We start from the raw sequence: 26,504 nt of genomic DNA, 5'->3' as shown, positions 1-26,504 counted from the left end.
GGCCTTTTTTTACTTTAGAATAGTTTTAGATTTACAGAAAAGTTGTAGACGTAATACAGTTGCCGTGTACCCCTCACGCAGTTTCAGTTTCCCCTAATGTGAACAATGTCTCACTTGCCCATAGTACATTTGTCAAAGCTAAGGAACCAACACAGGTACATCACTATCATCTAAATTCTAGACTTTATTGAGGTTTCATCAGTTCTTCCACTAATGATCTTTTTCTGTTCCAGGATCCCATCCAAGACACCACATTGCATTTAGGCTTGGAAGAATTTTAAAAAAGGATTGCCTTATCTCAAGTCTTACTCTTTGGAGTAAATGATACTGTAGTGAGGCTTATAAAAGCTTAAAATAAACTTGTAAAACCAACATTAAATTAAGCATATTTTTTGGTTCAGATTAAGGAATTTTAAAAATTGAGTGCTTACTACATAGCAGGCACTATACTAAGCAGTGTACAAACATTACCTCATCTCAGCCTCACAAGAAATCAGTGAGTTTATATTATTGTCCTTATTTTATAGATAAGGAAACTAAGCCCTGAAGAGGATAAATAACTTGTCAAAGTTTACGTAACCAATATGGGGTCAAGTGGAATATCCTCCTCCACGCCAGGAAAAAAAAAAGTGTGTGATTTGTCTTGGCTGGAAAAATGAAACATACTACCTAGGTGGTTTTTGCTTTCATAAGTAGCTACGACACTAAAAAGGTTGTTTGCAATTCCAGAGTCTCTTAGTATAGCTTATATTACAAATGAAGTAGAACACTTGGGTAAATTTGTTTGAATCATTGTCAGAATTGTTCCTGAGTTTACAAGCTGTTAAATATATATGTGCTCTCACTAAATCATTAGTCCCCCCAGAAAGAAGTATGTTTAGTTGTTGCCACTATCCACCATATGAATCTTTTAGTTGGGTTTATTAAGTTGGTTTTATTTAATTAAAAGTTTTATTTAATTAAAAGTATAGAAGGAAAAGGAATCAAGAGGCAAAAAAAGGTAATTTCAGAATTTACAGCTAGACCTTTGTGGATGCTAATAGGTTTATTTTATATATATAGTTTGCCGTTGGAAAATATTATTGGATATTTTTAAAAGTCGGGCTTGAAAAACAAAATGTTTCATATGTACAATGACATTTACAGAACCTAGAATTTTCTTTTATGACTTAATACCTTTTTATGTGAAAATTTCTTCATATAATCATTAGATGGGACTCATTTGCTAAGAATGAATTATTATTTATGTCCAAACAGTTATGTGATCCTAATTATCTTATTATGCTGTAAATTAAAGTGTTCAAAATTACAAAGCTCAGTAGGAACTTCTCCCTCAGTGGGAATAAGAGAAAACAGATTTAGGAGGAGACTGGTTAGGATGTAGACAGAAAACTGAAAGAGTCAGTAATACATCTTACAAGGAATGTGGTGAAATGTATTTCTCCTTTCATGTGTCAAACACTAATACGTGATGATAGGTAAATATTAGAATAGCTCTAGTAAAAGATTCTTTGAAATCTGGTTGTTTTAGATCAGGGAAGAGATGGTTTTATCTTTTAGAATCCCTCCATCCTTGCACCGGGCTCACAGTAGGTGATTTGGGAATGACAGCTGACTGATGGGTTGATTGATTGTTTGTATTTCTGTGCAGGTTGTGGGCCAGTTGATGAGAATCTTATGGAAAAGACAGTAGAAGTCCTGGAACGCCATTGCCATGAAAATATGAACCATGCTATTGAGACAGAGGAAGGGCTAGGCATAGAGTATGATGAAGATGTGATCTGTGATGTGTGCCGGTCTCCAGACAGTGAAGAAGGGAATGATATGGTGTTCTGTGATAAGTGTAACATCTGTGTACATCAGGTTAGTGAGAGTGGAGACCACCGCCTCCCCACGGTCAGCCTTTCTGAAACTCAGTGATGGTCTCCAGCACCCATATCTGGGTAGCAGTTTGCATTTAAGGGGGAAAACAAAGATTTGGCCTGGCTGTTCTTCAGTAATTCCTTTAGAAACAATACTTGTGATCCCCAAGGTGACTGACTTACTAACTTTACCCCAGGGGGCTAAACCCAGATCTTTTTCGTGTCCCCTCATACCCATGCTGTTGAGATTGCCTCGTTTGATACTTTCACCGTCCCCTGGGGAGTCTCCTTGCTGCTGCCCGGGAGTCTCTCTTCTGCCTTGGAATCCCTGCATGGTCAGTAACCTTGGTGAGTTTACACTTCCTACAGCTGGAAGTACAGACTCTTTTTGCTAGCACCCAGAGCCCTCTCCAGTCCTCCTGATAAAGAACCCCCAGGAAGCTGAGTCCAATACACTTCTAAAGATCATAGAATTTTAGGACTGCAAAAAACTATCCCACTCCTCAGTTTTACGGATAATACCAGGAGAGATGAAATGACTTTACCCAAGCTCTTCCAGTTGGTTGACAGTTATTTGTCATCCTTTCTACCATAATGCCTTCTTAATTAATTATTAATGATGATGATGATGGTGATGATATCAACATTCTTTTTGGCTCTTTCCTTTTCTTCCTCCCATGATCCCTATCCTCCAGCAAAATAAGGTTACTTAAGGGGGGCAGTGATGACTATTCCTGACACCGTCCTGTCTCCATGTTTCAGCCACACCCCAACTTAAAATGCTTTCTCCTACCTCCATCTATGAAAAATCTATGTATCTTCCAAGATCTAGTTTAAGTCTTGTCGTGAACGCCCCTACCCTAAGTGATTTTTCACTCTTCTGAACCTGTTGTGTATCTCATTGATTTCATTAATTTATCTAGCGAATAGGTATGCAGCACCATCCATGTGCCAGGACTTACGCCACATGCTGAAGACTCAGTCAGTGATGAAGAGGCAGACATGGCCTTTGCTCCCAGGGTTATCAGAGTCTGGTGTAGAGGCTACATGGAAACTGCCCAATTAGCACAATACGCCAGGTGTTTTTGTAGACAGAAGTTCCATGCTGCCGTGTAAGTGCATGGGAGGGATGGAGATCAGGGACAACTTCTAAGAGGTGGCATCCAAACTGAATCTAAATGCCACATACAGCAGCAGTGCGTGTTCAGGCAGAGAGGCGAACACATTCAGGCAGGGTAGTGGGAGTGGGCACAGTGTATCAGAGGCAACTCTGAGCTGTTCAGAGCTGCAGAGAGTGGTTGGGTGGAGCAGGGGAGGATGGAGAGCGACAGCACAGAGGGATTACAAGGGCCACGAGTGACAGGCCCTTGCTGACAAACTAGGGAACTTTGGTTTTGTCCTGTCACCCCTGAAGGCTATGAGTTGTATTTTAGAAAGACCACTCTGGCTACAAAATGACTAAAAAGATTAAGTAATGCACTGGGGCACCCGGCCGGCTCAGTTGGTAGAGCATGTGACTCTTGATCTCGGGGTTACGAGTACGAGTTCAAGTTCCATGTTGGGCATTAGAGATTACTTAAAAAGGAAGGAAGGAAGGAAGGAAGGAAGGAAGGAAGGAAGGAAGGAAGGACGGACTGAAGGAAAGAGGGAAGGAAGGATGGAGGGAAGGAAGGAAGGAAGGGAGGAAGATAGACAAGGTAGGTAGATAGATTAGATAACACAGGAGATCGAGGGAAAACAGGGCTTAAGACTTTAATTGCCTGGGCCACCTAACCTAACCCTCTGCATTAGAAGGTACTCAATTATTCTGTGACCCAGTTGGGTCTTTTTCTTCATTTTGCTTGTTTCCTTTAAAAGAGTTCATTTCAAAAATTTACCTTCACTCTACCAGTTATTGGCATTTATGTCACACCTTTAGTGAGAAAGGAAGTATCGTTTAAGTATGAACATAAGTATCTGATAGTTCAAGTCCACAGTCCTTCCTCTGTAGTTCCAAAAATTTTTAAAGCTCTGAAAACTGCTAGATTTTGCTTAAGTTTAGCACCAGAACTGACTTGGGGCAATACTAGAACTCACCCAATATGAGGCTATTTATACTGTTTATCCCATTTTGCATAAATGCTCATATAGTTTGCTAGAGAAATATTAATGTATTTGAGAATACGGTACTGCCCCTGGTCCCATTGGGAGTTAGGTAATATACCATATATGTACTTAATACTTTCCTAAGATCTGACCAGTTTTGAATTTCCTGATGTTTCTCACCCTGAATCTAATCATTTAGATAAATGATTGTGGATCTATAGTAGGCTTGAAGGGAAAATAGTACAAAGGTCATCTGTGTATATTTTCTGTATTTATCCTTCACAGTAGGGACAAACACTAAGGAATTATTTTCAGATTCTTTGACTAAAAAACGAATGTAGCCTAATAATTCTCCTCAAAGATTATTTTATCTGTTTTGAAAATATATCCAGTAATGACTATAAATGATGCCCTTTCCTCACGTAGAAAGTGATGACAATAACACCTGGCCAGGCCTTGCAGGATATAAGCTGGTATGTATTAAAGCTGAATGTTGTTGGGGCGCCTGGGTGGCTCAGTCGGTTAAGCGTCCGACTTCGGCTCAGGTCATGATCTCACGGTTTGTGAATTCGAGCCCCGCGTCAGGCTCTGTGCTGACAGCTCAGAGCCTGGAGCCTGCTTCGGATTCTGCGTCTCATTCTCTGTCTGCTCCTTCCCCACATGTGCTCTGTCTCTCTCTGTCCCTCAAAAATAAATAAAAATGTAAAAAAAAAGTTGAATGCTGGTGCCACACAAAGTTTCATATAAAAGAGATTCTTCCAAAGTGAGTATATTCACTTGAATTCTGAAGAGATACTGAGGTTAGAGCTCCCTCTGTTGACTGAAAAGTGACTTAAAATGATTTGGAAGATTTGGTTTACTCCTTAATAGAATCAGGGATATGTTGACATCTTTATTTTTTAAACATAATTTTTTTTTCTTTACCGCCACCATATTATGTCAAATGTTTGTTCCTATGCCACTTTAATACACTTGTGTCAGTACTTTAGAAGAGAGGGTTACATCAATAGACTTGAGGTTTTAACTTTAAAAATGTGAAAATCAGGACCATTCCGAGTCCCTTTGTATGGTCCATTTTTTGGTTTTTAGCCCAGGTATTGAACACTCAAACCAAGGCCTAAATTAATTTGCCTGAAGTTTATGCTCATAGTTTTTAGATCTGTCATATATACATTTGGCACTGAGTTTATTAACCCCCTGAAACTGTATGTAACACATATGTCTGTGCACGTGTGCAGTTTTCTCAGGAGAATCCACCCTTTACCATTTTGTAGTCTGGAAAAACTTGAGAGCCACTGCTATGCAGTACAAGCTTTTATGATCCTATGGCCATGAATAAGTATATACAAGGGCTCAGTAAATGATTTTCTGCCCAATAAAAGGACCAGGAGATAAAGGGGATCCCTAGAACCACTGGTTTTTCTTTTGCTGGTCTGTAAGAGGCTCTCTTTTAGGGAAGAAACTTGCTTTCATTTCCTGGCAAACATTCTGGACCTCAGAGAAAGAAAAGCTCTGACGGCTAGGAGCCTTATAAAATGATGCCCTACTGTTGGAAGAGCAGCCTGGTTGGAATTCAGCCTCAGTTATTGATCCAAATTAATTTGTTCTACCAAACCACCTATTCGACCTCAGCATAGAAAGCATTCCAGATAAACTGGTGATAAAAGACCTACCCCCCAGTGACCTTAGAGTCTCACTGAGGAGATAAAACATAACAGCTAGAGTCGGGAAGACTACACGATGCCGCCACGTACTTGGTGAGGGAAACCATGTTGAGTAGAGGGCAAGGGTCAAGAAGTGGAGAAGACACAAGGGGCTCTATGACCTGAGAAGTGAGGTGAGGAGCACCAGGCTTTAGATCAGGGGCCGGCAGACTTTTTCTTTGAAGGGCCATATGGTAAATATTTTAGACTTTGAGGGCCGCATACAGTCTCTGTTACATATTCTTTTTTTTTTTTTTTTTTAAGATTATTTTATTTATTTATTTATTTATTTATTTATTTATTTATTTATAATATGAAATTTATTGTCAAATTGGTTTCCATACAGGGGCGCCTGGGTGGCTCAGTCGGTTGAGCGCCGACTTCGGCTCAGGTCACGATCTTGCGGTTCGTGAGTTCGAGCCCCGCATCGGGCCCCTGTGCTGACAGCTCAGAGCCCGGAGCCTGTTTCAATTCTGTGTCTCCCTCTCTCTGACCCTCCCCCTTTCATGCTCTGTCTCTCCCTGTCTCAAAAATAAATAAACATTAAAAAAAAAAAATTGGTTTCCATACAACACCCAGTGCTCATCCCAAAAAATGTGCTCTCCTCAATACCCATCACCCACCCTCCCCTCCCTCCCACCCCCATCAACCCTCAGTTTGTTCTCAGACATATTTAAAAACAAACAAACAAACAAACAACATTGCTCTAAAAATACGAAAACCATTCTTAGCTTGTTGGCCTTAACAAAACAGGCCTCAGGTAGTAGTTTGCCAACCCATAATTTAGATCAGGGTTGGGGGTGAGAACAGAAGGAATTTCTAGAGGGTTTGTTGCTGTGCAATGGTATGAAATCTTTGTTTTAGTAAGAAGAATATGGCAGCCAAATAGAAGAAGGATTGAAGGTGTGAAGGGGGTGGAAGAGAATTTAGGAATAAATCAATTCAGGCATAACATGATAAGGACTTGGATGGAGCAGTTGTGGTGGGGATGGAGAGGAAGGTCAAGAGCCCAAGGGCCACTCTGTAGGGAGGACTGGTATGCCCCAGGGACAGTGGATGAAAGGAAGTGGATAATATGAGTACAGGAATTTTGGATCTGGAAGCTGGGAAGCATGGTGGTGATATGGATAGAGAGAGTTTGGAAAAGGAGCCAGTTGAGGGGTAACACGATAGTAACTGTTGGAACCTGAATCCGAGCTATGGGTGAACCTCCTGGGGTACGTACAGATTTTGAAGTTGCCATGGTGAATCAGTCAGCGGTGGAAAGTTTGCCAGGCCACATGGGGATCCAGGAGGCCCCCCAGGTTTAGTCTTTAATGGTGAGAGTAGAGCAGTAAAGAGGGGAAGGATGGGCGGGCGAGATTGGAGGTAGTAAAAAAGGAAATCTAGAATGTTTTCCAAACTAACCCCCCCTCCCCCACCAGTAGTTCATTTATTTGTCCAAATTCATTCCATGAAGGATTTGAAGCAGCTTCTAGAACTCTATGGAGTATTGTGATTAGTCTAATATTCTCTTCAATTCAGGATTCATTCACAAGTCCATTTTTCTTCAACCCAAGCAAGTAAATGCTGTGATTTGCTGAGTGCTTTTTATACACCAGGCTCTGTTAGGCTCTTGAAGCATTAGCTCATTTGCTCCACAAAAGTTTCATTCTGTTTCTTTTTCAGCACTTTTTTACAGTACATGACATGTAGAAGTTATTCCGTTAGTGTATGACTAAGTATAATACATAATTTTGAAGAAGCTTTAGAAAACAGAGGCAGAAAAGAAAAGAAGTATGTAATCCCCAATCCCCAAACTCAGTAGCAGTTGGGCCAGCCTTTTTGTATGTATTTCCTTCTAGTCTTACTCTATTGTCCTTAAAGTCAGTTCTCATAGACAGACATGCTGATCTTAGATGCTGGAAGGTGCCTTTTTTTTTTTATAAGTGTTTTAAAATTACTAAATCCTGGATATGAGCTTTTGGGGCCTTATTTGCCTTTCTCCTAAAAGCAGAGAGTACTCTGTGACTGCACCAGAGCAGACATCAGCCCTGCTGAAAAGATGCTAACCATTCTCCCCTCTCCTGCTCGTGCCTCCAGGCCTGCTACGGCATCCTCAAGGTCCCGGAAGGCAGCTGGCTGTGTCGTTCCTGTGTCCTTGGCATTCATCCACAGTGTCTGTTATGTCCAAAGAGAGGTGGGGCCATGAAGACTACCAGGACAGGGACTAAATGGGCTCATGTCAGCTGTGCCCTGTGGATTCCAGAGGTAAGACTCATCCGGGCTTGAGCCCGTTTGCTCCAGGTGCACCTGTTTCCCACGGCATTCAGACCGACTCAGGCTTCATGGAGATGCTTCATTCCTGCTCCTGCTCCTGAGGTGATAATGCTTCCACTTGAGCTCTCTCACGCCCTTCTTGGATGCATGTGAGCATGGAAGCCCACGCTGATTAATTTATAGATGGTGCCACCAGTGGTAGTGAATGAGTTTGTATGAGAAGAGAGCCAGGATAGGAGCAGATTTTTTTAAGGTGCACCTTACACTTAAAATACCAAATACTAAGTGTACAGTTTCATGACTTTTACACATATCTGTAACCACAGCCCAGACCAAGACGAGGAACACCTCAGAAGTAGACATAGAGCACCCCAGAAGGATCCCTCATACCTGCTTTCCAGTCCCCATTTGGGTCCCTATTACCATTTTGATTACTATCACTATAGATTAATCTGTTTTTGAATTTCATGTAAATGGAATCATACAGTATGCACTCTTTCCTGTCTGCCTAGCACTCCATGTTGTGGTATGGATCAGTACTCATTTGTTTCTTGCTGAGGAGTATTCTGTTGCATTGATCTACCATGATTTATTTATCCATTCTCCTTTAATGGACACTTCCGTTGTTTCCAGTTTTAGGTTATTCTGGATGAAGTGAGCATTACCTCTTTTGCCCACTATGATGGTTGCCCTTTGATTTTTGAAGCCTTTTTTTAATGTTTTTTTTTTTATTAAAGAGAGGGAGCACGAGTAGAATAGAGGGGCGAGGGGAGAGAGAGAGAGAGAGGGAGAGAATCTTAAGCAAGCTCCATGGTCAGCATGGAGCCCAGTGCGGGGCTTGGTCCCATGACCCTGGGATCATGACCTGAGCTGAAATCAACCAAGTGAGCCACCCAGGCGCCCCTGATTTTTGAAGCTGTTTTCAGAGCTTAGACTCAACATTTGTCTAAGAGCCTCTTTGTTCAGAACTCCATCCCTAACTATTTAATCTGGTCCTTCAGTTGCTGATATTTCATAAGAGGCTGTGTGCTCACTAAATTGATTAAAAAGGGCTTCCAAACATTACTTCTTCTTACTTATGGCTGCTCTTTTTTTTTTTAACCCGTTTAAACATCCCACGCACATCCTCTTTCCCCAACCCCTATCCAAGCCAGCACATTTGTTAACTGCAAAACAAGAGAGACTTTAGAATTCAGTTCATGGGAAAGCTGATGATACTGTATCAGTAATTCATTCTCCCTTAAAACTTCCTGGCACCTGGCTGGCCCAGTGAGTAGAGAATACGACTCTTGATTTCCAGGTTATAAGTTCGAGGCCCACGTTGGGTGTAGAGATTACTTCAAAAAATCAAATAAAAAAATAAACAAACAAACTTCCCTGGCTTTATTCCTGTTAATGACAGTTCCAGGGGAGTTAACTATCTAACAATTGAGCTTAGAGTCACATAGTTAAACTGAAAGTCCTCGATAAATACTACAGTATTCTTATGGATATAGGAATAAGTATTTTTTTTAATATTTGGATAATGGTTCCTTTTTCTTACTAAGAATGTCCAGCTCATAGACTGACATGAACTCTCAGGTTTCTGGCCTGAGAGTGACTGGTCTCCAGCAGCAGATGTCCCAACTAATAGAGCAGGCGCTCTCACCATATAAGAGTCTAGAACATGACTCAGGAAGAGTCCTTTAAAAATAAAAGGAGCTGGGGCTCCTGGGTGGCTCAGTCGGTTGAGCATCCAATCTTGATTTCAGCTCAGGTCATGATCCCAGGGTTGTAGGATCAAGCCCTGCATTGTGCTCCACGCTGAGCATGGCCTGCTTGGGATTCTCTCTTTCCCTCTGCCCCCCTCCCCTGCTCACATTCTCGCTGTCTCTAAAATATAGAAAGAAAAGAAAAAAGAAAAGAAAAGAAAGAAAGGGAAAGAAAAAGGAAGGAAGGAAGCTGTCTTACCTGTTGACATTGTTTATTATGGTTGTTTTTAGTACCTTTTGGGCTGCTCAAGATCTCTGTGATCTTTCTACTATTAGTTTCTGGATGTGGGTAGAACTTGTACTAGTTTAACCAGCCTTATTCAAAGTCCTTCACTTTTTAAAGTTGTATCTCTCTTGGAAACTCCCGTACACATTTGTAAGCGAGAGGGAGAACACTTTTTAGCAGAAGTTGTTTGACCCCTTGTTTCATATGGAAAAAAATGTTTTCCATCTTTTGTTAAAGCATTCTTTCCTTTCAGCACTCTCCCAAAGACTAATTTCGCTTTGAAGCTACTTTGGCTGAGACAGTAGAGCAAACTGATGATGGTTACATGATTTAAAAGACCATGGTTTGAAAATGTTACCATCCTCATCCTTCCTACTTACGTGCTGCAACCTCTTCATTACACAGATTGCTGCGACTTTGCAACAATACCATGATTCTTTATAAACCGAACTGAAAGGCTTGTCACTGCCTGTTTTTCATCCTCAGTTGATTAAATGACAAAACGAGGCATGTGGCACCATCTCTAACAGACAATAGATGCTAGATTTTGTGAATTTTAATTCCTTTCCTTAGTGGCTTTCTTTGGTTCCTAAGTAAAGTGTAGATATGTATCTTGGATTCATTAAGGTAACCATGCCTAGCCTCCACTCCTGCCCTCTCATCCTCTATATGAGTCATGTCCGTTACTGGAAATGATCAGAGGTCTGAGCAGTGGCTAGAGACAGGTTTTATTTATTCTTGGTTCCATAGTAACCTTAAGAGATGTGGCCCACCTCATTGTCTTGATGGCCTGAGCGTCACATAACATCATTTGTGGCTTGTGAAAGGTACTTCTGGAATGCCTTGGTGCCTCTGCCTTATGGTGGTGTTTTATTTATAGGTCAGCATTGCTTGTCCTGAGAGGATGGAACCAATCACCAAGGTGTCCCACATTCCACCCAGCCGATGGGCCTTAGTTTGCAGCCTGTGCAAGGTGAAGACAGGGGCCTGTATTCAGGTAAGTCGCCGAGAGAAGTGGTGGGGTGGGTACCACTGAACTGGCCAGACTCAACATCCCAGTGAGAGCAGCCTCTTAACTGAAAGTTGACTTGGGAGGCCCCCCACTCACTCCTCCTCACAGGGGCTCTGCCATGGTACAGACCATTTCTGGAGCGTTTTTTTTTTTTCTTTCCAGACATTGCCTCTGGACCCTTCAGCTTATTCTTTTCATTCATAGTGGCAGTTAACTTCCATCCTTTGCTGTCGGATCTGATGAATTAGGTGATTTTTGAAGCTAGATGATACCATCCTGGGTGGAAACAAGCCATAGATCTAAAACAACCAGACCCAGGTTCCAGGATGATTTAACCAATGACTCTGCTGCTGAACTAAGTACAACTCAATTTGGAAGGGAAAGGTGCACCTGAATAGATAAATCCTGGTGTATAGGCCCGAAAGTCCTGCTCACAGGCACGTATGTTGCATTCAGTAGTACAAGTAAAGTTTTCTGAGACGTCTGAGATATAGGAATTCAGCTGCATAAAGTAGAAGTAGTAGCTGGTGTGCCCAACAGCAGCAGTTGGGTGGTCGATGAGACTGGGAGAGGCCAGTTACCTCCAGGAAAGGCAGAACGGTTGACCCTTCTACTCCCCAGGCCTCCTGCATAGGAGCTACAGATTGGTTGGAGTTAGATTTGCCTGCTAAGCTTCTTCACAGAAAAGGGGCCATACGATGTTATAGCTTAGGGACAGTGGCTCTAGGTATTTCATGAAGTTTCTTGCTGTCTGGCTCATCTTGTAGATTTCTTGCTACAGACCCGGGATCAGCGACTCCTCAGAATAACCTTGGTTCATTTACTGGGAAATGGTATTTAAAGAACACAATATGGGAGCACCTGGGTGGCTCAGTCAGTTAAGCGGCCGACCTCAGCTCAGGTCATGATCTCACAGTTCGTGAGTTCGAGCCCTGCGTCAGGCTCTGTGCTGATGGCCCGGAGCCTGGAGCCTGCTTCAGATTCTGTGTCTCCCTCTCTCTTTTCCCCTCCCCCACTCATGCTGGCGCGCTCTCTCTCTCTCTCTCTCTCTCTCTCTCTCTCTCAAAAACTGAATAAACGTTAAAAAAAAATTTTTTTTAAAGAACACAATATGGGCCCCAAAGGCCCTTTTAATTTTTAAATTCATTTTTGCACCTGACAGAATTGGGTACTTTGTCCTGCTTTTTTTAACTTTTTCCTGCTGATACTATTTAACTACAGCAGTTACAAAGGAAAAAAACTTGAGGGAAAACTATTCCCACGGGGTCTACTACCATAATACATTGCCTGTTTAGGTTTTCCTAAGTTCTCTCCCGGTTGTTTCTCATATGTGAGCCCCTCGGGGGCCAAGGTTGTACATCACTCTTCCATGGATTGCCCCTAGCACAAAGGAGAGTGTGCCTGCCCGTTGTCAGTGTTCAGTCAGTGCTTACTGAATAAATATATCCATACTTACTGGTATCATAGATTTGTTTATAACATGCATTCTCCCCACTAAAACAAGAAAAGGTTTTCCGTGTTTTTATAATTATTAGTAGTCCTTTTATAATAGCACATTGAATTTATATCCATTAATTTACTTATTTTCATTATTGTGGTACCTGCATTTTTCTCCTATCTTTGCTATTTCAAGGGATGGTTTTTTAGAATAGTTAGTAATTGGTGGCATGACTGTGGTGAGAGAGAACACTGGCCTTAACCTTAGCCGACCTGAATTTGCATTACAGCCCCACATTGCCACATTCTGCCACATTGTCTGAGTTATTTATCTGAGTTTTATCTTCCCTTATAGACTGTGAGCTCAGACTGTTAGATCCCCCAACCCCTGACATGGTGGACAGACAGTAAATACTAGATTGATGGATGGATAAAACATTCTGGAGTCGGTTTTTCATCTTCAGGGCAATCATTCTTATTTTTATTAGAGTTTAGAGTCTGTATTTTGTAAAGATCTTACCAAATTAAGACTCGTAATTTTCTTACAAGGAATTACATTTGTTTAATTCCTTATAAGGAATATTTGAGCGCCTGATTGTGTGCCAGGCACTGTTCTAGGCACTTGGGATTTCTCAGTGAGCCAACAAAGAACTCACATTTGAGTTGGGAGAAATAGAGAATAAGAAATAGATATTAAATAGCGTTTAGAAAATGGTGAGTGCTCTGGAAAGGAAGAATGTGGAGTATGGTAGGAAGAGGGAGAGTATGGGGCAGGGGGCATGTGTCACAGGTTTGTTTAAAACGAGTGGTCAGAGTAGGGCTCATAGAGGTGACATTTGAGAAAAGACTTGGAAGGTTTGAAGGTGAGAGAAAACGACACAGTTATTTTGGGTAAAAATATTCCAGGCAGAGGGATCAGCCAGTACAAAGGCTCTGAGATGGGAGGTGTGTCTGGCCTATTTGAGCGACAGGAAAGAGGCCAATGAGGCTGGAATGGAGTGTGTGAATATCAGAGAGATCATATGGGGACTTGACTGGTTAAGGTAAGAGTAAGCAGGGGTTTTTTTCCTATAAATGGCCAGATAATAAACACGTTAGGCTTTGCAGGTCATATAGTCTCTAACACAACTACTCAATTCTGCCGTGAGCACAAAGACAGCCAGAGACTATACTTAGCAAATGAACATGGCTTTATTCCAGTAAAACATTATGGACTCTAAAATTTAAATTTCATATTCGTTCACATGTCAGAAAATGCTCTTATTTTTTAAATTTTTTAATATTTATTTATTTTTGAGAGAGAGAGAGAGGCCGAGTGTGAGTGGGGGAGAGGCAGAGAGAAAGGGAGACACAGAACTTGAAGTGGACTCCAGGCTCTGAGCTGTCAGCATAGAGCCCGACGCAGGGCTCGAACTCACAATCTGTGAAATCATGACCTGAGCTGAAGTCAGATGCTTAATGGACTGAGCCACCCAGGCGCCCTGAAATATTCTTATTTTTATTTTTTACATCATTTAAAAATGTAAAAACATCCTAAGCTGCCATTCTTAGCTCTTGGACCACACAAAAACAGCTGCTGCATTTGGTCTCTGGGCCATAGTTTGCCAGCCCCCGGGGCTCTCATGAAATCTTTTGTTTTTACTCAGAGCTTAAGGGGGAATCATTGGCAGGCTTCGAGCAGACAGGTGACATAATTTGATTTATGTTTCTAAGGGATCACTCTGTGGAATGATATGTCTAGTACTTGCTTCAAAATAATCCAGGGGGCAGTGTGCTATGGGAGGTTAAAGAAACATGAAATAAGATTGGTCATACATTAATTGTTATTGAAGCTGGGCGATGGGTATATGGGGGTTAGTATAGTATTCTCTATGCTATTATATAGGTTTTTAAATTTCCATAGTAAAAGGTGAAAAACAAAAAATAGACTGGGGCGCCTGGGTGCCCAGTCAGTTAAGTGTCCAACTTCGGCTCAAGTCATGATCTCACGGCTCGTGGGTTCAAGCTTCGCGTCGGGCTTCGTGCTGACAGCTCAAAGCCTGGAGCCTGCTTTGGATTCTGTGTCTCTCTCTCTCTCCGCCCCTCCCCTGCTCAAGCTCTATCTCTCTCAAAAAATTTTTTTAAAACGTTAAAAACAAAAATAGGCTCCGGCTGCTGTATTTAGAATAGAATAGGAAGGGAAGGTTAGAAAGAGGAAAAGCAGTTAGGAGGCTGTTACAGTAATCCATGAGAGGTGATAGTGGCTTTGACTAGAGTGGTAGCCCTGGAGGTGGTGAAAAGTGCTAAGATTCTGGGTGAATACTGAAGGGAGAGCCAACAGGATTGACTGAATCAGATATGAGATATGAGAGAAGGATAGGAGTTGGGGATGCTTCCAAGTTTGGGGCCCAAATGGTGGGAAGGGTGAAGTTGCCACAAACTGAACGGGGAAATCTGCAGGAGAACAGATTTGGGGGAAGAGATGATGAGTCCGGTTTTAGACACTTAGGTTTGAGGTATCTACTTGACATCCTGTGGAAATGTCAAGCTGGCAGGTGTCTGTGTGAGTGTGGAGTTTGGGAGGAAGCCTGGACTGCAGACCTGCATTTGGGAGCCAGTGGCCTATAGATGGCTTTAGCCTGGACCGGGGAGGATCGCCGAGCGAGTGAGTGTAGATAGAGGGGAGAACAATACCAAGCCCTGGGCCTTGAGGCATTCCGGCGTGAAGAAGTCCAGCAGAGGCGGAAGAAGCAGCAGAGGAGATGGGGAAGAAGCAGCCGCAGGGAGACGGGAGGAAAACTGAGAGTGTGTAGCAGCCTCTAAATGAAGAGAAGAAAGCATCTCAAGGAGAGGGAAAGATCTGTGGTGGAAAGAGGCTACTGAAGTAAGATGAGGACTGCAGATTGACCCCTAAATGTAGCAAACGTGATTACTGGTGATCGGGAGGAACAGTCTAGGTACAGTAGTGACAGCAAAAGCTACGTCACTAAAGGTCAGGGCAAAGAAGGAAGTGAGGAACAGTTTGAAAAAGTGGGGTAAAGAGGTCTTTCCTTTAAGGTTAGAAGAAATACCAAGTCTGTATGTATACTTGTTAACATCTAGGACTTGCGTGAAAGGCAGTGATCCAGTGCAGAGGAAAAACTGCTGGAGTGCGGTTTTCAGCAGGTGAGAGAGGGTGGCGTGAAGTGTGTGACGGAGGGGTGGCCTTGGGCAGGAGCGCTGATAGTTCTTCCCTGGTAACAGCCTTGAAGGTAGAGTGTAGGTGCAGTATTAAGTAGATGTGTCGATGGGAATCTGCAGAAGCACTCTTTCGAGTGTTTTAATTTCCTCAGTGAGGTAGGAAGCAGGATCATCAGCTGAGAGTGAGGTCCAGAGGTTTGAGAAGAGAAGAGGTGTGAAATAGTTTTGTGGTTTGGGGAAGTGTGGTGTGAGTACCGGGCTGTATGAAAGACCCTCCCTCTAGGTGAGAGGGAATGAACTTCAGGTGATCTGCTGAAGTGTGTAGTTTTTTCCACCTACATTCTACTTATACTAATAGAATGGCCTTTGTTTTCCGTGGTTGACATCTGGTTTTCTGGTGGGGAAAAAAGACCAAAACCTTTTTTTTTCCTTTTAAACCACCACTAAGTAAAGTTAATTCCAAACTCATTAGTAATTTAACATCTTGTTCCCTGTATGTGAATCAAAAACACAGTAACCAAACACAGTAATTCAGTAGGGGTCAAGTTGTTGTTTTTTTTTTTTTTAATGTTTATTTATTTTTGAGACAGAGAGAGACAGAGCATGAACAGGGGAGGGGCAGAGAGAGAGGGAGACACAGAATCCAAAACAGGCTCCAGGCTCTGAGCTGTCAGCACAGAGCCCGACGCGGGGCTCGAACTCACGGAGCGTGAGATCATGACCTGAGCTGAAGTCGGATGCCCAACCGACCGAGCCACCCAGGCGCCCCAGTAGGGGTCAAGTTTTATTAGCCTCATTGTTCTTGGGAAGTTTATTTAAGGGTCTTTGTGATTAGTAACCTATTTGGGGTATTTTGCTTTATTAACTCTTTCTGGAAATTTCTTAACTATCCATGAATTGTGTTTATTCTTCCTGTCTTCCAACAGTGGGAATACACACAACTATTCTCTTCTTTTGATTTAGGAACATTCCCTGGGGAAGGATAGAATCCAACACTGGTGGGTTTGGGGGTCTAAACTAGCTAGTATCTATAGCTTCCATATCTGGAAGCTAGAACCTTTCTCCTGAGCATGAAGTCTTCTGATAATCCTGAACCAGATCATAAAGACTGGGTTCAAATGAGATGCCCTCAGACAGCTCTGTATTTTGCCTAGACTTTGAACACAGTCCCTCTGACAGCTGGCTTTCCGGAATTCCTGTAGAGTCCTCACATGTTTTATGTTCAAGCCCCCTTCAGCCTAGAGCCAGATTCTTTAGGTTTTCCCTAAGAGGAAAGAAAGAACAGTGGTTAAACATATGACCTTTGGAGCCCGACTCCTGGGATTCAGGTTTCGGTTCCACCCCCTTGCTTTTTATACCATCTTAAGGAAGTTACCTGCCATATCTGTGCTTCAGTTTTCATATCTCTAAATGGAAATGATAATAGTACCTACTTAATAAAGGTGGTAAAGAGTGCAGTGCAGTACCCAACAGATAGCAAATACTCAGTAAATGTTAGCGGTGAAAGTAATTGTACTTGTTTTATTCTTCATTTATTATTCTCAGGAGTCCATCTGACTTTGCCGATGGACAGCCGTAGCACTCATCCAGCCAGACTGAGTAGTAGAATCCTCAAACATTTGGTACAACAAATGAAAACTTGCAACAAGTGGGGGAATGCAAAGAGGCCCACTCAGTGACTACATTGAATATTTTTTTCAAATATTCCAAATTTGGTTCAGTACACACTGTTCTTATTCTAAGGCATTTCTGGCCCCTGCCTTCAGGAGTTTGTTGTCTATTAGGGGAGGCCAGATATAAACACAGGAAAAGTTAACTAACACTGAAGTGACATCTCCCCTCAGACCTTGCAGACCCTTAGGGACGACAGGTGAGAAGGGCTGATGGCCAGTGTTGGTGCCGGAGTTTAAATATACAGTGGCTGGAGGAAGTTTGGTAGGCTGGCTTGAACCATTTAGGACATTGTTTCAGTGACACAGTTTTGACAGAATTGCTGTGGTACCACCCATTTGTCTGTTCACAGATTATTGGGGATTAAAGACAACCAAATGGACACTGTCCTGCAGCGAGACAGGAACTGCTGAGGACATATGGACCAGGTCCTTGGGGTTCCAGGCGTGTGTCATCCCCTTTTGAGGAGGACACTCTATGTTCTTTTTGGGGGTGACAAAATATTTCCCAACTCATTTCTTTTCTACAGTTTCTGAAAAATATACAGAAAACTATTCCTTTTCCTCCTTTAAAGATACATAAACTACAGTGAAATACCACTTCATACTCACTAGGGTGATAATAATCAAAAAGGTGGTGGGATCCCAGGGTGGTAGAATCAAGCCCTGTGTCGGGCTCCGTGCTGAGCGTGGAGCCTGCTTAAGATCTCTCTCTCTCTCTCTCTCTCTCTCTCTCTCTCTCTCTCTCCCTCCCCCCCCCTCTCTCCCCCTCTCTCCCCCTCTCTCTCTCTCTCTCTCCCCCCCCCTCTCCCCCTCTCTCCCCCTCTCTCCCCCTCTCTCCCCCTCTCTCCCCCTCTCCCTCTCCCCCCCCCCCCACCGGCATCTGGGTGACTCAGTCATTAAGCATCTGATTTTGGCTCAGGTCATGTTCTCACAGTTCATGAGTTCAAGTGTCACACATTGGGTGAGCTCGTGCCCCACTTCAGGTAAGCATGAACCACACTTCGGGCGAGCCCCGCTTCTCTCTCTCTCTCTCTGCCCCTCACTTGTGCTCGCTCTCCCCCCAAAACAAAGATTCTCTCAAAAACAAAATTAGGGGCACCTGGGTGTCTCAGTCCATTGGGAATCTGAGTCTTGACTTTGGCTCAGATCATGATCTCAAAGTTCATGAGTTCGAGTCCCATGTCGGGCTCTGTCCTGACAGCATGGAGCCTGCTTGGGATTCTGTCTCTCCGTCTCTCTGCCTTTCTCCCACTCGCGCTCGCTCTCTCTCTCTCTCTCTCTCTCTCTCTCAAAATAAATAAAAATAAACTTTAAAAATTTTTTTAAAATAAGAAAAAGATTATCTCTCTCCCTCTGCCCCTCTCCCCTATTCTCTCTAAAATTTAAAAAAAAATTTTTTTAATAAAATAAAAACAAAAAAATTTTTTAAGGCAGGCAATAACAATGTGGAGAAATTGGAACCCTCGTGCTTTACTGGTGGGGATATAAAAATGTGCAGCCACTATGGAAAACGGTTCGGCAATTTCTCAGAAAGTTAGATGTAAGAGCGCCTGGGTGGCTCAGTCAGTTACGTATCTGACTTCAGCTCAGGTCATGATCTTGCGGTCCTTGGGCTTGAGCCCCGCATCGGGCTCTGTGCTGACAGCTTGGAACCTGGATTTGGATTCTGTGTCTCATTCTGTCTCTCTGACCCTCCCCCACTTGTGCTCTGTCTCTCTGCCTCTCAAAAATAAACATTAAAAAAAATTGTTTTAAGTCAGATGTAGAATTATCATATGAGCTAGCAATTCCACTTCAAAGCGTATACTTGCAGTTGAAGAGGTGTCCAAGACCCCCCTCAGGTTCAATGATTCACTAGAAGGACTCAAAGAACTCAGAAAAGCCATTCTAGTGGCTACAGTTTATTACAGTGAAAGGAAGGATACAGATTAAAAACAAGGGGAAGAAGCACATAGGACAGGGGTCCAGGAGAGAGTAGGCATGGAGCTTCCAGTTGTCCTCCCCAAGTGGAGTCTTGTGGACAGTGCTTATTTCTCCCCCCCCCCCCCCGGAGACATGTGATGATACACAGAGTATTGCCAACCAGGGAAGCTCACCCAAGTCTTAGTGTTCAGAGATTGTATTAGGAGTTGGCCACTTAGACACAAGTGACCCACCCGCATGGCTGACCTTAGCCTCCAGTCCCTCCAGAGGTCAGGCTGATACCATGTGGCTCAAAGCCTCCACCATAAATCACATTGTTAGCATAGGCTATCTGACATGGTCCTGGGACCCCTGATAAACAAAGACACTCTTCTAAGTCAGGACATTCCATAGGCTTAGAGGTCACCTCTTAGTAGCTGGGGGCAAAGGGCCAAACCTTTCTTTGGACAAGGTTAATCCTTTAATGCACCTTCCCAAAGAGAAACGAAAACATATGCCTACATAAAAACTTGTACACAAATGCTCATAGCAGCATTATTTCCTAATAGCCAAAAACTGAAAACGACCCAAATCCCCATCAAGTGATGAATGGATAAACAAATGTGGTATAGTCATACAATGGAATGTTGTTTGGCCACATTTTAATTTTTTTTAAGTTGATTTATTTTGAGGGAGCACACACACAGCGAGGGAGGGGCAGAGAGAGAGGTGGGGAAGAGAATCCCAAGCAGGCTCCTCACTCCTCAGCACAGAGCCTAACACAGGGCTCAATCCCATGAACCATGAGATCATAACCTGAGCCAGAATCAAGAGTCGAATGCTTAATCAACTAAGCCATCCAGGCACCCTCCCATATTTTTAAAAGAATGAAATTCTGATACATGCTATGACATGGATGAGCCTTGAGAACATGCTAAACCGGACACAGATGCCACATGTATGATCCCTCCTTATGAAGTGTCCAGAATAGGCCTATAGATTAGTGGTTGCTTGGGGCGGGGGTTGGGAACAGGAAGTGACTGCAGGTAAGCATGAGATTTCTTTTTTGAGGTAATGAAAATGTACTAGAATAAAAACTTGAAACAACACCAGAAAAGAAAATGTACTGGAATTACGTAGTGGTGATGGTTGCAGAACTCTGTAAACATGCTAAAACCATTGAAACGTATACTTAAAAGTCGTGAGTTTTTTGGCACAAAAAAAGTTTTCTGGTATCTCAGTAAAGCGTTATTTTAATGGGCATAATATATACCTTCTCTGTCACCTTTAAGTGGTTACAGTAGAAATAAATGAGATGTATATATATAAAGGCATTTTGTTTACTAGAATATTCCAAGTGTATGTATTTGGAAAAAGATAAATAGGTATTTGGCACCAAAACTTGGTTGGCATTTCTCCTTTACCACCAAAACACAGCGACCTTCAGCTATAAGCATCATAGAATGACCTTTTTTGCGACCAGGTGGATTTTATGGCAGAGTTCCGTAAGGATGTATTCCATTTTTCATCTAAGCACCCAGTTCTTATTTGTGTATTGTCTTTTATTTTGACTAATTTATATTTACGTCTCCACAGTCTATAAATGTGACCTGAGACACATGGTCTGTTTTCAGCTTCTGATCAGTAGTAGTTTTATGTTACACATTCATCCCCTTGAATAGGATACGGTCCTTTTGCTTTCTCTTTCCGCATTTTTATCAGTTACTAAACAGCGAAAGAGCACTATACCCAACACTTTTAATCTTCTGCTAAAGAATGCCTTTTGCTTCTTGTTTTTTAAATGACTGGCTAGTCTCTTAGCCGAGTGATAACACAAGGTGCCCAGATAAAAGTACATTTTTGGCTTTCATCATCCTCATTATCATAAGGCCTTTCAAATATGTGGACATTTTAAGGATACAGATTTCAGTGTAAGGTAACAATCTTTTCCAATAGAACTGTCCAAAGCTGGGGTGGGCTGTCTTAGGAATGTAGTTTAAGTGGCTAGATTACCACTTACTTGAAAAGTAGAAGGAGTTGGGGGGCAGGGCAGTGGAGGTAGAAAACCAGGGACTCTAGAGGCACGTACAAGCAGTGATAAATGCGGTGCTGGATAAGATGATCTTAGAATTATATTTCATCTCTGGAATTCTTTATCCTGTAAAATTGGCTTAAATGCAATCTGCCTCCTTTAAAGCTTTGATGGTTGCCAGTATTCTCTTAGGTGTTGAATTTCTCCGTCTATTAGAAGGAGAACTGTCAGGTTTTGCATTTTTTAGTCTTTATATGTATCTGAGGTCATTCCCTATTTGTAGTTATCACAAACCCCCAACATATAGTTAATTCGGCGGTCTGCCCTCCAGACTCAGGCTTCCAAAAGAGTTGAGACTTGGCTTTCACCATGGGAATTCTCCACTATTTTTAGAAACAAATCCTCCATCTTTCTCTCCCATGTATTTAAAATCTTTGGAAGGAAAGCTATAGCATTGTAACCATAACAAATGGCAGTTGAGACTAACTAAAACACAGGAGTACAGCAGTCATGGGCCGGCTCTTCCTACTCTGTTGCCCTGTAAATGAATCCTCAGTACATGCTATGCAGTGATACTTAACAAATGTGTTGCATCTATAAATGGCAAAACATTACAAACTGAATTTCAGATTGTCTGTAGCCCTAATGTTCCTTAGAACGTTCTGCAGTGATGGAAATCTGTGCTGTCCAGTATGATTGAAATGTGGCTAGGGTGGCTAAGGAATTGAATTTTTAATTGTATATCGTTTTATTTTTTTAAGCTTACTTTGAGAGAGCGAGAGAGAAAGTGCACACACATGCACTTACGAGAGTGAGGGAGGGGCAGAGAAAGAGGGAGAGAGAGGATCCCAAGCAGGTTCTGCACTATCGGCGTAGAGCCCAACGTGGGGCTCAAACTCACAAACAGATCATCGCCTGAGCCGAAATCAAGAGTCGGATACTTAACCGACTGAGCCACCCAGGCGCCCCAATTACATGTGCATACTGTATATGTAATTAAATTAAATGTAAACAGCTACTTACGGGTAGTTGGCTACCATGTCAGACAGCACAGCTCTATAAGAACAATTTCAAGAAGTTGGGTTGCTTAGATACTGGAGTTCCTGGGACCTTTTTAGAACCGGTAGATACTCTGGCAACAATATTGACTTCGTTTTTTCTTTTGTTTGTTTACAAGCATTTCTTGAGCACCTGATTGTTCAATAGTTGATGGCAATGCAAAGATGAATGACACGGCTTCTGTTTTTAGGAGCTCTGGCCAGGGTTCTGACGCTCACGATACTGTAGGTACACTGTAAAAAGTACTACTATAGAAGCATATAGTAAGGCGACGTGAGGGCCACAGAGAAGGTACAGCATGACTCTTCACAGGAGCCAAGGAAGACTTCTGAGAAAAACTTCAGGCCCGAGCTAAAGGGGAGTTTGAATTTTTTTTTTTTTTTTTTTTTTTTTTTTTTTTTTTTTTTTTGCCTCTTCTTTCTGTTTTCTATACAAGCAGATTTCCTGAGTTACTTGTAAAGCATCTGTCATAGTCAGTTTAGGGCCAGTTTTCTCCCTGCCTCGCCTCTGCTTCCCGTGAGCAGCTCTCACATTAAGCCCTGGGATATGCGGTTCCCCTTCCCCCCCCCCCAGCCCTGCCCCCTTAACGCATCTCTTCTTCCTACAGTGCTCTGTGAAAAGCTGCATCACTGCCTTCCACGTCACCTGTGCCTTTGAGCACAGCCTAGAGATGAAGACCATCCTAGATGAGGGGGATGAAGTGAAGTTCAAGTCATACTGCCTCAAGCACAGCCAAAACAGGCAGAAGCTCAGGGAGGCCGAGTACCCCATGCACAGGGCTACTGAGCAGAGCCAGGCCAAAAGTGAAAAAATCAGCCTGCGGGCGCAGAAGCTTCGGGAGCTGGAGGAGGAGTTCTATTCCCTGGTCCGCGTGGAAGATGTGGCCACAGAACTGGGGATGCCCACGCTAGCTGTGGACTTTATCTATAACTACTGGAAACTGAAGCGGAAAAGTAACTTCAATAAGCCATTATTTCCTCCGAAGCAGGATGAAGAAAATGGCCTGGTGCAGCCAAAAGAGGAGAGTATTCACACTCGCATGAGAATGTTTATGCATCTACGCCAAGACCTAGAGAGGGTAAGGTGATCAGCTGTGGCTACTGTTTAGGTCTCAGCCTGCATAGAAATGGAGGCCCCGCTTCCAGTTTCGTTTCTGTTTTTAAAGGTCAGCTCATTTATAGTGTGGGCTTCTGTGTGTGTGTGTCCTTGCTTATCTTCTGATTACATTGTGGCCCCGAGCATTGGGCTCTGTTTAAATTTTTGGCAGTCACTTTCAAGGGAACTGGAGCGCCCTCGCTTACATGCTTATGAAGCTTAAATCTGAGATAAATTCTCATTTGGTTTACTTTTTATTCACTGTTGAGCCTAAATTGGCTCAGCTCTATTTTACTGACATGTGAGACTGTGGGCTGAGTTAAGAATTAATTTTATTGAGGAAAAAGCAGTTTCTCAAACTCGGCACCGGTGACATCTTGGGCTGGCTAGTTCCTTATTGTAGGGGGGGGACTGTCCTTTGTCGTGGGGAACACTGGAAGATGTTGAACAGCGTCCCTGGCCTCTACGCAGTAGCCAATCCCCCTCCCAACACATACCCAAATGATGACAACAGAAAATGGTTCCAGATTACCAAATGCTCCCTGGGGGTCAGAATCGCCTCTGATTGAAAGTCTCTACACCAGATAATTTAGTTTAACTCACTTATTCAAAGATAAGTTAGGCCCTGTGTTTACCCTACAGAATTTTATAATCAAGTGTAATTATAGAGATGGCTTGTTTTTTCTCTCTGCTACCAGAATCTGGAAGGGAACAGATTTGGCTCACTTTGTAAAATTTAACTCACACATCGATAGCACTTACTATGTGGCAACACTGTTCGAAGCATTTCATAAATATTAACTCATTTAATCCTAACATGCCTGTGAGGAAAGTACTGTTGTTAGCCCTATTTACCGATGACTAAACTGGGGCACAGAAAGGTGGGATGATCGGGCCGGTGGGGTGGGAAGTATAGGAGCACGTGGATCGCACCCTTGGGGCTGTAGAGATTTGGCTGAGCAGGAGGTGTGAGCAAAAAACCACTGTCAGTCTGTCCGGCAGACCTTTATCCTGCTGGTCCAGCGCTCATTAGAAAATTGTACTGGATCCAGCATCGCCAGTGTTTTATTCAGGAATTTAAAGGGAAGGCCAGAACACTACATCATCATTCGGTCTTCCCAGTTTGGCTGTGCGTATAAACATCGAGCCCATCACGCTGCAGGGAGAGTAGGTTTCAGGAGGTGGCTTGGGAGCGTTTTCTTGTGCTGCCGATCAATGTGGGAACCACGGTCCCGTGCCGGACCATGCTACGTGACTTCCCGTAGAGTGGCTCTCCTTATGCAGCATTTTGTGTTGTCTTCTCTCCTCACCGCCCCCGTGCCCCCACTTGGTTTTAGTTGCCTTAATTTTGGCTAAACGATTCCAGTTGTCGGGTTCACGTAACATGACAAAAATCTCTATTTGCCGGGGATTGGGCTTTCAGGTGCGAAATCTGTGCTACATGATAAGCAGGCGAGAGAAGCTGAAACTGTCACAAAACAAAATACAGGAACAGATCTTCGGTTTGCAAGTCCAGCTTATCAACCAGGAAATGGCTGCAGGTAACCTTATATTAAAGATGCCCTGGGACACCTGGGTGGCTCAGCAGGTTAAGCGTCTGACTCTTCATCTCAGCTCAGGTCTCCATCTCAGGGATGTGAGTTCAAGCCCCGAGTTAGGCTCCACACTGGGCATGGAGCCTACTTTAAAAAAAGAAAAAAAAGTCCTAAGCAATATATAGACTCTGATTTCATCCCATTTTAACAATTTAAATTTTCTGTCGGTTGTTTTACTTAAAAATCTTTTAAAATTCTTGTCGAATATCTCATTTGCTCTGCTCCAACCCTGATGTAACATGGGCCATCTTGCTGTCAACTCATGAGGCAAGAAATCCCAAGGTGGGGTTGGGGGACTTGCAGGTCTGGGGCAGATAATCTAGGTGTCAGACAGATATTAGGGGCCACTAGTTAAAGCCATGAGCTATTCTGTAATCGTCAGATTGACTTAGAAATCCATACAATAGGGCCTAATCCTAGTTTCCAAAAAACATTTAACTCCGAGGTTACTCATCTTAACGATATTTTGTTAAAACCTTAGCCAGTGGTTAGGAGATCTGGGTTCTGTCTCTTATTTACTAATATTTGTCGAGCACCTGCTGTGGACTAAGAACTGGGCAAGAAAGTAGAGCAGTCCGCGAGACAGAATCCCTGCCTGTAGGGTATGCTGCCCGCTTAACGAGAGAGACAGGAGAGCATAATTCCAGTGCCCTAAGCACGGGGAGCTCGGCTACGATGACAGTCCTATTCAGTGACATCTGTAACCCTCCTGTACCTCCTGTAATACCGAGGTTGGCGGCAGAGCCTGGGCAGCCGGGAGTCAGTGTGTGGGGTGCGCAGAACCCAGCTCCGGCCAAGGGCCAGCCGTAGAGTGAGAGAAACACCCAGAAATGAGGTATCAGGTAGTCATCGAAGGCTCTGGGGTGTTTATAAGTATCCTGGGTCACAGCAGAATGCTATAGCAGGAGGCGGCAGGGCTGCTCAGCCACAAAGGCACTGTGATGGGCAAGACCAAGAAAACCAAAGGACGGCAAGGAGGGTCCCTGCGTGCCAGGGAGATTGTCCCCTAAGCCACGTGGCTTCTGATTGGTGGGTGCCAGCCCCGTAACTGCTTGTGGTATCAGCAGGTGGCAGCAACACGGGGGCTGTGAGTATTCAACATGCACCCTTAGGGAACACCTGTTGCCCAGGTACTACCTAATAGTTATCCTCTCACGGGGAAAAGTTAAGTCCCTATGCAGAGAGGAATTATTTAGAAGTACTTTTTTAATTTCAGAGCACCCAAACTAATAGCGAAAGGAAGATCTGTTCTAAAAGTGATCGTAGGATGACAGAACCAGGTAACTGATTGCCAGTACTCCACAGGCCGAGCCCAAAGCAGGCCACTGGCAGGAATGTCATGATTCTTTTCTGCTGGCCTTGCCACTGCAAAACCTGCCCCGCCCACCCCTCTTTATAATGGACATTCACAGTGAGGAGACTATTTGAGGTTACAGGCATAAAGTACACAGGAACCACCCGCTACCATTTCTACTGTTGCCAAGTTAAAACACATACTCACATGCTCTTCGTCCACCAAAACCTATGCTGTGTTCTTGAGGGTTTGGATTTGACTTTGGGGGAAGGGTAGGAGAGATTGGAGGGTAGGGTCTGACATGTCTTTTCAGGCACATCCTGAGTCCTGTGCAATACCCGCACCTGCACACACGCAGAC

The 26,504-nt window shown here is 43.2% G+C and overlaps 1 protein-coding gene across 6 annotated transcripts in view; it reads left to right on the top strand.

Annotated features, from left to right (window-relative positions):
- Positions 1-26,504, top strand: part of JADE3 (jade family PHD finger 3) — a 134,228-nt gene that overhangs the window by 104,249 nt on the left and 3,475 nt on the right. For 5 of the 6 annotated variants that reach the window (XM_081793184.1, XM_081793181.1, XM_081793182.1 and 2 more), the window contains exons 6-10: positions 1,652-1,863; positions 7,733-7,900; positions 10,767-10,883; positions 22,768-23,238; positions 24,679-24,796. In XM_081793184.1, the coding sequence (XP_081649310.1) occupies positions 1,652-1,863; positions 7,733-7,900; positions 10,767-10,883; positions 22,768-23,238; positions 24,679-24,796 (1,086 nt within the window). Of the gene's footprint in view, positions 1-1,651; positions 1,864-7,732; positions 7,901-10,766; positions 10,884-22,767; positions 23,239-24,678; positions 24,797-26,066; positions 26,131-26,504 lie in introns of all 6 variants that reach the window. The other variant, XR_014136784.1, reaches the window with a different exon arrangement.

The sequence above is a fragment of the Panthera onca genome, chromosome X (assembly GCF_046562875.1).
Source record: "Panthera onca isolate mPanOnc1 chromosome X, mPanOnc1 haplotype 2, whole genome shotgun sequence".
NCBI lineage: Eukaryota > Metazoa > Chordata > Mammalia > Carnivora > Felidae > Panthera > Panthera onca.
Note: the sequence above shows the minus strand (reverse complement) of the source record. Positions and strands in the feature narration are given on the sequence as shown.